The sequence below is a fragment of the Chlorocebus sabaeus genome, chromosome 27, assembly GCF_047675955.1.
Source record: "Chlorocebus sabaeus isolate Y175 chromosome 27, mChlSab1.0.hap1, whole genome shotgun sequence".
Classification (NCBI taxonomy): domain Eukaryota; kingdom Metazoa; phylum Chordata; class Mammalia; order Primates; family Cercopithecidae; genus Chlorocebus; species Chlorocebus sabaeus.
Genome location: NC_132930.1, coordinates 43870344 through 43882573, shown reverse-complemented (window position 1 = coordinate 43882573; position 12230 = coordinate 43870344). Strand labels below are relative to the sequence as shown.

General features: G+C 50.2%; 1 protein-coding gene across 4 annotated transcripts in view; it reads right to left on the bottom strand.

Annotated features, from left to right (window-relative positions):
• Window positions 1-12230, bottom strand: part of TBC1D14 (TBC1 domain family member 14) — a 124872-nt gene that overhangs the window by 64457 nt on the left and 48185 nt on the right. For all 4 annotated transcript variants that reach the window (XM_008017992.3, XM_008017990.3, XM_073012523.1 and 1 more), the window contains exon 3: window positions 2161-2281. In XM_008017992.3, the coding sequence (XP_008016183.2) occupies window positions 2161-2281 (121 nt within the window). The remainder of the gene's footprint in view (window positions 1-2160; window positions 2282-12230) is intronic.

The window sequence follows — 12230 nt, the reverse complement described above, 5'->3', positions numbered from 1 at the left end:
AGCACTTTGGGAGGCCGAGGCGGGTGGATCACAAGGTCAGGAGATCGAGACCATCCTGGGTAACACGGTGAAACCCCATCTCTACTAAAAATACAAAAAATTAGCCGGGTGCAGTGGCGGGCGCCTGTAGTCCCAGCTACTAGGGAGGCTGAGGCAGGAGAATGGCGTGAACCCGGGCGGCGGAGCTTGCAGTGAGCCGAGATCGTACTACTGCACTCCAGCCTGGGCGACCGAGCAAGAATCCATCTCAAAAAAAAACAAAAACAAAAACAGGGTCTTAAAGAGACAAAGAAGTTCAAACATGACGTAAGTGACATTAAGTGCCATGGGAAGATCTATTTCTTTTTAATGTAATTGTTGCTTTTTTAAAGTGATTTACTAAAAAACTTTATAACAGCTTGGCTATTTAATTTCCCAAGAAATTTATAGCTGAGCTTTGCATACAAACTCATCACACTTTAATTGTATGCTATTTTAATAAGCCTACACAATAAGTGATTCAAATTCAAAATGTAATAATCAACAAGCAGAGAATGGCAGACGACACTCAAACCAAATTCAACTTGCCGGCGCATGAAGAATGTGGCATGTGGAAACCCACTTTGTTGCCCAGGAGCCTCAACATTGTGCTCCAGCCTCACCCCCCACAAACCGCTCCCCACACTTAACAGGTCACCAGCAAGTCACTCCCCATCCATTTAGCACTTAAAGGGGCATCCTCTGTAACCCAACAACACAGCACTGGGCCAGACCCCACTTTCTCTTGCCTGGGCTGGCCCAAGAGCCATATTCTTACCCAGGGTGATGCCATCACTCCTTACCTAAGTAAACACTCAGAGGCTCTGCAAAGTCTTGGGGTTGGAGGCAGGCTACCGGGCACAGCACACGGGCCCCATGGCCAGCCTCCTCCTGGCAGTCTCCTGGGCTCAGCTGCACATCGTCCTTATCTCGTGCTGTCCCCACTGCCTGCCTGGCCCTGCCTGCGAAAGGGGTCCTGGAACCCCACTGTCTGGGGCCAGTTTCCAGCTCTGCTACTTACTAGCGATGTGACCCTGCACGTCAAGTCACTCAGCCTCTGTGTCTCAGCGCTTCTTTGGTAAACTGAGTTTAATAATACTATCTTCTTCACCAGGTTGTTGCGAGTTTTAAAGGAACTAGAAACACGAGTGCTGAATCAGAACTAGCACACAGTAATCACCCAGTACATGATCCCCATAGCAATTAATTTCCTGTCACACCTTTAACCTCAATTGTTCGTGCCACGCCACTCCTCCTGTACCTGCCCTGGAATCTTCCCACAGGGACGCTGTTGGGCATGGGTACTGTGTCCCTTCCAACCCCGGTGCCAAGCATGAGGCCTGGCGCTTAGTGGAGCTTCAGGAGTGTTTACTGGACAAATGTCAATGAATATAAAACTCAGGTTGGAGGAGCGAGGGTGCTGGGGGCAATGTCACGGCGCTGGGGACAGACAGCAGACTCTTAGGATGCCGAGCCAGCTGATGCCGAGACTCAGGGCCTAGGAGAAGCTGCAGGCAGCAACAGTCAGGGCTGCCTGGGCCGTGGACTTGCTGTGTCCGTGCACAAGCAAGCATCCAGCAGAGGCATCTCTCCCATCGTAAGGAGCAAGGCAGCCCAGTGGTGAGGACATGCAGGCCTGGCCTGACCGTGAACCCTACCCCCACCCCAAAAGTAGGCAGCCTCAGAGGGAGCAAGGGAGCGGCGTCCCAGCAGAGCCGGGGAATGACGGCCCTCGCCTTCCTGTCCCAGAGCAGCACAGGAAGGATGTGAGCTCCAAGAAACCCACGGGAGAAACGTTTAATATCAAACAATACAAATTTGATGATAAACACATTTGCAACTATTAACACTGATTAAATACAGTTATAAACATCTAGAACCCAGCTCTGTCTAAATGCCGTTATCAACATCTAGAGCCCACCTCTGTCACATGGTCTCTCCTATGTGCATGTTACAAGCTATAAGAAATGAAGGTTAAATTCATCCACATTCTGAATACAGACTTAAATTTGAGGAACGTGGCATGCAGATAATACAAAGCGATTTCCAGTTTCAGACTCAATATGGTCATTTTTGCAAGGTTCATGAATATATGCTGAACACATCCAACAGCCTATTTCTGTGATTTCAGATCTTGTGTACCTTCTGTATTCTCTTTGAATCCTTCTGAGCATTCTCTCGGAGTGACGCTTTCCCAAATAACTTCCATCCCAGGTCGCTGTGTTTGTCAAGTCTTGCACTTTGTTTTCTAGCAAGCAAATTCCTATAGGAAGAAAATAACAAGGTTAGGGCATTTCTGGGTAATTAAAGAAACAGCAGGACAGCAGAACCACTCCAATAAAAACAAGTCAACTTTCCTCTGAGAACCATGTACTTTAATTCTTCAGATTTTATTTTCATACACACACTGAATTATGCAGCAAGAGAAAGACCTTAAGCCAGAAATAAACTTTTTGTTGGTCAGGCATGGTGGCTCAGGCCTGTACTCCCAGCACTTCGGGAGGCCGAGGTGGGTGGATCACGAGGTCAGGAGATCGAGACCATCCTGGTTAACACGGTGAAAGGCCGTTTCTACTAAAAATACAAAGAATCAGCCGGGCATGGTGGCAGGGGCCTGCAGTCCCAGCTACTAGGGAGGCTGAGGCAGGAGAATGACATGAACCCGGGAGGCGGAGCTTGCAGTGAGCAGAGATCACGCCACTGCACTCCAGCCTGGGTGACAGAGCAAGACTCCGTCTCAAAAACAAACAAACAAAAAACCTTTTCGTTATTCAACTAATTCTATAATTTGGAGTAAGAAAATGTGTTATATCATAACAAAGGGTATCAGAAAAAGTAAGCTTTGAAGTCAGACTAAACTGAATTGAAACCCTGGCTCAACCATTCATTAGCCACATGACACTGGACCAGTATATTAACCTCTCTGAGCCTGTTTCCTGTGTTTAACAAGGGCACACTGCCCCATGTTCTACAAGGTTGTTACACAAATTAAAATTTCAAGTACACAGTTAGTGTTTAAGAGTAACAGCTGCTTCAGTACGTAACCTCTAGCTTAAATTATGTACAAGGTAAATCTGTATTACCTATTTATAACGAGTATTCACATACCATAAAAAAAAAATTACTCATGAGATGGTCACAAGGTCTTCTCTCCAAAGAACATGTGAACAGAAGTTCCAAATAACACAAATAAATCCCAACTGGTAGTATTCAAACAAAATAAACTGTTTGGAATGCACTGTATCAATGCATTCATTAAAAACAAATGGCTTCCAGCAGTTACCAGAAAGTACAAGATGAGCCTGCAGCATCTTGCCGGACTAGAAACAAAGTTCTCAAAGAAATACTGGGACATGTCTAAAAGAAACAGTAGCCAGCCTGAATAGGCTCCCACTGGCTCAATCTGGAACAATTTAATCATCCAAATAATGAGAACAATGGATTATAACTCAATGAATAAAAGAGAAATCCACTAGTCCATATAGGTACCAATAAACAAACACAGAAATTAATGGAGGAGGAGGGAAGCTCTTGGGAAGCCACCTAGTAAGGAGAGAAAGACCGATGGAGCTAGGAAATGATCGACGGATGCTTACACCAGTGGGGAAAGCTGCATGAGGAGTGGATTTTTACACAGTTTGAAAGTGTCTCCTACAAATTCCTTATTCATTACATGAAGCAAAATAACCTTTTGCTGGAGAAACCTGAGGGACACCACCTCAGCCAAGTGACCAAAGCTAACACCACCAGCCAGGAGTGGTGGCTCACACCTACAATCTCAGCACTCTGGGAGGCCAAGGCAGGAGGATGGCTTGAGGCCAAGAGTTTGAGACCCACCTGGGCAACGGAGTGAGACTCTGTCTCTACAAATAATCTTTTTAAATTAGCCGGGTACGGTGGCATGTATCAGCAGCCCTAGCTACTGGGGAGGCTAAGGCCAGATCACTGGAACCCAGGAGTTCAAGGTTACAGTGAGCTATGATTACACCACCAGTCTGAGTGACAGAGCAAGACATTTGTCTCTATTTCAAAAAAAGCCAGGACAGATGGCACAGGACACCTGATCTGATGCACGGGGAACAACACACCAAGTCGATGGCGCTGATGCCCAAGAATGCACGACCTGCATCCAATCATGAAGAGAAGCAGACACACCCAGACTGAGACAATCTATACAATCATGGACCCGTAAACTCTCAAAATGTCACTATCATGAAAACAAAGGAAGGCTGAAAAACTGTTTCAGATTAAAAGGACACGAAAGAGGGCCAGGCACGGTGACTCATGCTACTCGGGAGGCTGAGGCAGGAGAATCACTTGAACCCAGGAGGCGGAGGCTGCAGTGAGCCAGGATCGCACCACTGCACTCCAGCCTGGGAGACAGAGCGAGACTCTATCTCAAAAAACAAACAAAAAGATTATTGGGACAACTGATGAAGTTTGATTACAGACTGTGGATTTGACAACAGCATTAGATTAATGTTGTTTCCTCACTTTGACAACTGTTCTATGGTTACATAAGGGAATACCCTTGTTCTTAGGAAATATGCTGATATATTTAAGGGTAAAACAGACATGGTATCTCAAACTTACTCTTCTAATGGCGCAGGAAAAAATATGCATATATACCATCATATATAAAGAGAAGCAGAACAAACGGAGCCAAATATAGTCGGTAAATCTGCTAAAGAATATATCGGAGTTCCGGGGGTTTTTTGCAATTTTTTAGTAAATTTGAAATTTTATCAAAATAAAGTTACAGAAACTTTCAAAAAAAAGAAAACAAATAGTTTCACGGTTTCCTTTCTTTTCTGTGGTGGTTATAATCATTTCGGAAATAGTTTCATAGCTCAAGGCAATTTCTATTTATAAGAAATGGACTTTCACTATGATCACGCCACTGCACTCCAGCCTGGGCGACAGAGCAAGACCTTGTTTCAAAAAAAGAAAGAAAAAGAAAATGAACTTTGAACTGTCTGAGATCCAATCCATTGAACATCTAAGATTTCACCATCAGTGAAGGACTTAAACAATTAAACCAGGTTAAAACTTCAGGCAGTAGAAGATACTAAGAACCTGGCATCCAGAACTTGGGTTCACTAAGGGTGTACATTTTGCTGAAGAGGCATTGTCCGTCTCCGGGAAACTACAGTCAGGAAGGGGAAGGCACCAGGATTCGGGACAGGCCTCTTTACTCTGGAGGGACAGGAGCTGCAGAGGGTCTAAGGAATGGACAGGAGAATTGCACAGAAGCCGCAGGGTGTGGGGATGTGCGGAAAGGAGAAGTCTGGGTGAGCGGCTCCCAGATTCACAGTCTGGAAGGTTGAGCACAAGCTGGAGTGTTATTCACTGAAACAGGGGCTGGCAGGAGGGCGACTAAGAGGAACAGAAACCATGGTTTTTCAGGTCTCAGCTAACACTGTTATTAGTCTGTACAAAGGTACTGCAGATAAAAATTAATGTCAAAAATCAAAGTTGTGGCCAGGCACAGTGGCTTACGCCTGTAATCCCAGCACTTGGGGAGGTGGATTGCTTGAGCCAGGAGTTTGAGACCAGCCTGGGCAACATGGCGAAACCCGTCTCTATTAAAAATACAGGCCGGGCATGGTTGCTCACGCCTGTAATCCCAGCACTTTGGGAGGCCGAGGCGGGCGGATCACGAGGTCAGGAGATCGAGACCATCCTGGCTAACACGGTGAAACCTCGTCTCTACTAAAAATACAAAAAATTAGCCGGGTGTGGTGACAGGCGCCTGTAGTCCCAGATACTCAGGAGGCTGAGGCACGAACTGGGAGGCCGAGCTTGCAGTGAGCCGGGATCACACTACTGCACTCCAGCCTGGGTAACAGAGTGAGACTCAGTCTCAAAAAAAATCAAAGTTGTATGATTATTTTTAACATACGAGCTTAGGATCACACGATAAGCCATGACTTTTGAAAAGCTCATAAAAAGCATGTTTTTTTTTTTTTGTTTTTTGTTTTTTTTGTGGGTTAAGAGGCAGAAATGCAACCCCAAAACAAGTCACTACAAGTGAAAAGATGCTGCAGCCTGGGCTCTGGGCTGAAAGGACGTCCTCCTTTCTGGTGGGCGAGGCATCGGGAGCCCTGGCGTAGCTGTGGCTGGGCCCGGGAGGCCAAGGGGGAGCCAAGGACATGCACCTGCTCATCACATGACCAAACATCGCTCTCAGGTCAGGTGCAGTGAGAGGACACAGCCGGCCAGGAGCGAGCCTGTGACATCGCCCTCAGGTCAGGTGCAGTGAGAGGACACAGCCGGGCAGGAGCGAGCCTGGGACATCGCTCTCAGGTCAGGTGCAGTGAGAGGACACAGCCGGCCAGGAGCGAGCCTGGGACATCGCTCTCAGGTCAGGTGCAGTGAGAGGACACAGCCGGCCAGGAGCGAGCCTGGGACATCGCTCTCAGGTCAGGTGCAGTGAGACGACACAGCCGGCCAGGAGCGGGCCTGGGGCATCGCTCTCAGGTCAGGTGCAGTGAGACAACACAGCCGGGCAGGAGCGAGCCTGGGCACTGCAGAGCCCATCTGCTCTGTCCCTTCAACACCTATGCTGTCTGCCCGACAGGGAGCCCACACTGGTGCTGCTGGTCCGGAGTCCAGCAGTCCGTCAGCTGCTGCTTCATGGGCTGTGTGGCCCAGTGAGTCAGCCCACCCCTTGGCCTTCAGATGCTGAGCACACAGTGGCTACAGCCACCATCTCTGACACTCACAGGAGACAGAACAGAGGGGCTGCTGGCTCCTAGCTTCCTCTTTTCACTATTTCAAATGCACCTGTCCCACGCCCCCCCCCACCGACTACCCACCCCCCACCCCCAGCATTGGAAGTCCTAACACTTGCCGTCGGGGCATTTTGCAGAGCCCTCCCAGACCAGCTGCCCGGGCCTGGGCTCCCCTGCTTCTGTTTCCAGAGCACAGGGCATTCCCTTCATTCTGTGCTTATGGGATGGACTCCATCCCCTCTCCTCTCCACATGTCTTTGCCTTCGGTGGGGTCTCCCGGAGGGCAGGGTAGAGTCACCTCTGCATCCCCAGGATCTACCCAGCACGCAGTAGGTGTCTGCTGGCAAATGGAGCAGCCATCGTGTGTGTTTGCAGGGGAGGCAAATGTAGGGCGATGAGGAGGTAGGACTGACATGCAAGGCACAGGGGTCAGGTAAGGGGAGTGCAACCCAGACGAATCAAGGCCCGAGACTGAGAACTCAACAGAGGTTTAACCTCTCGGCAGGAAGGAGTCCCCCTGGAAAGAAGGGGTCATGGGTGGTGGGGGGCTGGGAGAGAGCAGGTGAGGAGTGTAGACCACCACAGCCTCCCTGGAGGGGGCTGGGAGCCGGGGGGCGGCCAGCAGGGGGTGAGGGCCATTTGCCAACCCTGCCCGAGAGAACGCTGGACTCCTTTTGTTTTGCATCCCCAGTAAAGGGCCCTTCAGTGGGAAGAAGAAACTCCTTTGTCCCATGGAGCAAAAGCACTCACTCTACTAGCAGCGTTAAGGACAGGCAGCTGTTGGCCTCCAAGCTGTCTCAGCTGCCGTGCGGACACAGAGCACTCATTAACCCTGGTGAGACCCACCTGCAGCTGCCGCAACCCCACCACCAAGGGCACGGCAAGTAAACAATCGGTATCTGTAGGTGCCCTGCCTCCAACCCACACACGGTCGGTGTCACCCGTGCTGTCGCAGCGGGGTTCCCTGAGAGCCCCGGACTCTAGTTCATGAGTCCTGCCCCACACTACCCCGACGTGTACACGTGCTAGCGCATGGATGTGGTGCCTCTCCCGCCACCGTCCGTACCGGCACAGCACCTGGGTGCTGGCATATCTCACCTCCTACCTAGCCCCTTCATCCAGGGTGCAGACTCAGATCCCTCCTCCTGCAGCAGGTGGGAGAGGAGACCTGAGAACGTCCGCAAAGATGAGGGAACCATTTCTTCTTTCTAAAAGGCTGATATCTCGTGTTAAAAGCCCCATCAATCAGCCTTGGCTCAGATGCGCCTCTGCAGTCAGGAGGCCAGAGCAAGACACTCTCTCTCAGCCCTTGGCCGCATTCATTCAGACACTGACCAACAGAAACAGGAGTCGTATGTGCTCTAAACCCTCCAGTCTTCCAGGTTAACACCAGGGCTCCACTGCCCAGCCTCCTTGTCCTCCTGCCTTTTTTCAGCTGCACACACCCCACAGACAGATGCCAGTCGCGCTCCAGCTGTGCCTGCCTTGCCCCTCCTTCAGGCACCCCACAGGTGCAGTTCCACACCAAACCCTAGACCCCAGCAACACTCTCTACCAGGGCCATCTTCTATAAGCACAAGTGGACCACGCCAGCCCTGCCACAAATCCCGCCAAGGACTTGCACCTGTTTTTGTGGTAATGGCATCGTGGCTCCAATTGCCTACCTCAGGCCTGCCACACAGGCTGCTCCCTCTGCCCACAAGTGCCCCCGAGAGAAGACCCAGGATTAAATGAGGGGGTCCAGCTCGGCCATGCACACGCAGCCCTGCCACCAGGCACAGCTCCTCGTGGACTGGGCACTGCAGAGAAATTCTTCCTCACTCAACTCCTCAGCAGGGCCAGCTCGGCTCCCCCATGGCACAGAGAGATTTGGGGGGCCACAGTTGACAAGAATGGGGAGTGCCCATCAAAGGGTGCCCTGAAAGGTGCTGGCCCCACCAGGATTTGTCCACACAGGCTGCTCAGTGTCATTTTAAAGCCATACGGCAGAGCCTGGGAGACACACTGGGGGCTGTCAGGGATCAGGCCACACCCGGCTGTGGGAAGGGCCTGCCTGTAAGCCAGAGAGAGGCAGAAGCACTTCTGCACAGGGAAAAGGGCCCAGTGCTTCCCTGGGGCACTTCTCCAATGACTTGCAAAGTAATGAGGAAAAGACAGGGGACACCAACAAAGTATGTTAAAAATAATGGCATGTCCGTTTTTCTGTGAAGGCAGAGATCCCAGGTCCAGGAGTGCCAGACCCCAGGACGCTGCGTCCTGATAATTAGGAGCGAAGTCCACAGCTCACACATTTAACTAGGACAAAACGGACGTTCAGAAGTCCCCTTCCCAACAAGAGTAGTCAGGTACGCGCTGGGCACCGATTCTGGCCTCTCTCGGCCTCCTCCACACTGTTACCAGGCTCTTTCACAGGCCTGTGCAGTGCACCCGATTAGGCTGGAAGGGCAACACCTGAAGAGAGGCAGCAGGGCTGAAAACAGCAAACTGCCTGGAGGCTCCAACACCCCTCACCTTCTGACAACAGGTTGGGGCCTGTGCTGTCCCATACGGGAGCCACTGGACACGCCAAAGGTGCAGCTCATCACGCTGAAAGATGCTGGCTGACCTAAAATATATTATATTATTTTTTCATGTCAGATAAAGTCTGGAAACAATCCAAGAGTTCCTGATACACTCACAGGCAGCTTTCAGGAGGCCGACAGGCATTTTTTTGAAGGGAAAAATGCAGGGTACATAATCATACAAGGCATGCCAAGTAACACCTGCATCTGCATTTGCCTGTACAGGCGCAGACTCTCTGGAAGAACACAAAAACTGCTTATATTCATTGCTTCTGGGGCAGGATATTGGGTAGCAAAAGGCACGGGGTAGGCCAGGCACAGTGGCTCACACCTGTTATCCCAGCATTTTGGGAGGCAGGGGTGGGCGGATCACTTGAGCTCAGGAGTTTGAGACCAGCCTGGACAACACGGCAAAACCTTGTCTCTATAAAAAATACAAAAAAAAAAAAAAAAACAAAAAAAAAAACAGCCAGGCGTGGTGATGTACATCTGTAGTCCCAGCTACTTGGTAGATTAAAGTGGGAAGATCACCTGAGCCCGGGAGGCGGAGGTTGCAGTGAGTTGAGATCGCACCATTGCACTCCAGCCTGGGCAACAGAGTCAGACTATGTCTCAAAAAAAAAAAAAAAAGAAAAAGAAAAAAGAAAAGGCACAAGTTAGAAAGTCAACTTTTCACCCATATACTATCTTGTACTTTTTGATTTCTGAGCCATGCAAACGTATTGCTGATGGAAAAAAGTTCATAAAAAATTTAAAAGCCACTGCAAAACTAGGTATTTCTGACATTAGAAAATGAAATGCTTTGTACCACCCCCACCCCATCCTTCAAATCATCCTTCATCACACCCCAAAAAAGTACAGCATTTTTCTGTACTCCTAGCAACACAACTTGGCAAGATGGGGCCACTCCTGTTCCATTAGGTAGGAAGTGACAGCAAGCAAAAGGCCAAAGAAATGCAAGTACTCAGTGATGCGCTGCTGGTACCAAAAAACAAGGCCTTTGGAAGAGACATGAAAATGTTTATTTCACAGCCTAAGTACAATCGCCATGCTTACTATGCCTCAAAAACAGATCCTGAGAGGGTTCCAGAGAAGGGGCTGCGTGGAGAGCTGAGCCCGTGACGCCCCCTTGTTCCCACTCAGCAGCTCTGCACAAACCCCTGCCCACAATGTTCTTCCCAGAGGCCAAGGCCCCGCCGGAAACAGCAGCAGCCGGCTGAGAGCCTGGAGGAGGACCACAGCCTTCACACCAGCCCGGGGGAAGGCCCAGCGGGGACCAAGGGCTTCAGAGAAGCAGGCAGAGCTGTGTCTGCCCCCGACTTTACCTCTTGGCAGGCATTGCTTCTGAGCCTCATTTCTACCTCCCACGATTAAATACGATAAAAAGAAAGCCAGGAAAGCACCCAGCACCTACTGCGGGGCCTGGAACCCTGCATATTCCATTCAGTGACACACACTCTTAAGTAAGTACCTATTGTCTCCAAGGCCCAGACTATAAAACAAACAGGTGAGTTAATAAGGCTACCATCCTCAAGAAGCTGACCAATAAACTGGCCAACGAGACAGGGGTAGGGACACCGTGAGAACCAAGAGGAGTGTCCAGCCTTGAAGGGTGAGAGAAAGAAGATTGAAGGGTGAGAGCATTCCAGGGAAGGGCAGTAAGAAGACTGTTCAAGCTAGGCCCGGTGGCTCATGCCTATAATCCCAGCACTTTCGGAGGCCAAGGTGGGTGAATCGCTTGAGGCCAGGAGTTTGAGAATAGCCTGGGCAAGATAGTAAGACCTCGTGTCTACAAAACATGTGAAAAAAAAAGTTAGCCAGGCGTGGTGGTGCACACCTATGGTCTCAGTTACTTGGGAGGTTGAGGTGAGGGGATCGCTTGAGCCCAGGAGTTAGAAGATACAACAAGCTGAGTGAGCTCCCTGCACTCCAGCCTGGGTGACAGAGCGACACCCTCTCTCAAAAAATAAAGCATAAAAAGATTGTTCAGTAATATCTCTGTGTGTGTGTGTGTGTGTGTGTGTGTGTGTGTGTGTGTGTATAGGTGGGGATCACCTGTATCACCTTTACCCCATCACCCACCTCCTAGACCCACTGAAGTCAGGATGCTCCATAACCCGCTCCACCCCCAGTATGAAGCAGTTAAGGCCGCTGGAAAGGTGGCTGGCCAGGCAACTGCAGACTCCGGCTGTAACTGCAGGTCTGTGTTGCGGGCTGGCCACCTGGAGCAGTCATCTGGAGAGCGACTTGACTCACCCCTGACCCGCACCTGGCGCTGTGTTCAGCTGCTGAGTGGGACACAGAGCACAGTAAGCAGTGCCATCCCTGGGGAGCTGAGAACCTGGGAGCAGGGTGAGCCTGGCCCAGGCTAAAGGGCTGAGTTATATTTCTAGGCAGCACTGTGGGCTTAACCTCCTCAAGAGGGTTGGGATATCCCAACAAGGGGATGATAAAACCAGCCCATTAAAAAAAAGCCAGCACCCCCTTTTATTTATTTATTTATTTATTTTTTTGAGAGTCTCGCTTTGTCACCCAGGCTGGAATGCAGTGGTGTGAACACAGCTCACTACAGCCTCAACCTCCTGGGCTCGAGCAGTCCTCCCACCTCAGCCTCTCAAGCAGCTGGAACTACAGGCTTATCCCACTACACTCGGCTAATTTTTGTACAGACAGGGTCTCACCATGTGGCCCAGGCTGGTCTCGAACTCCTGGGCTCAAGCCATCCTCCTGCCTTGGCCTCCTCTCTCTAACTTTCTAAGATAAAACCTAAAAGACATGTTCTCTTCCCAGGAACATAGCAAGAAGTGCCCAGTCACCAGCCCAAATTCCTCTGCTGGCAATACCAGAGGAGACCAGTAAGCAAAAGCGAGAGGCGAGCCCTGCGTGTGTAAAGGAGAGGAAGCGTGCCCATGACTTC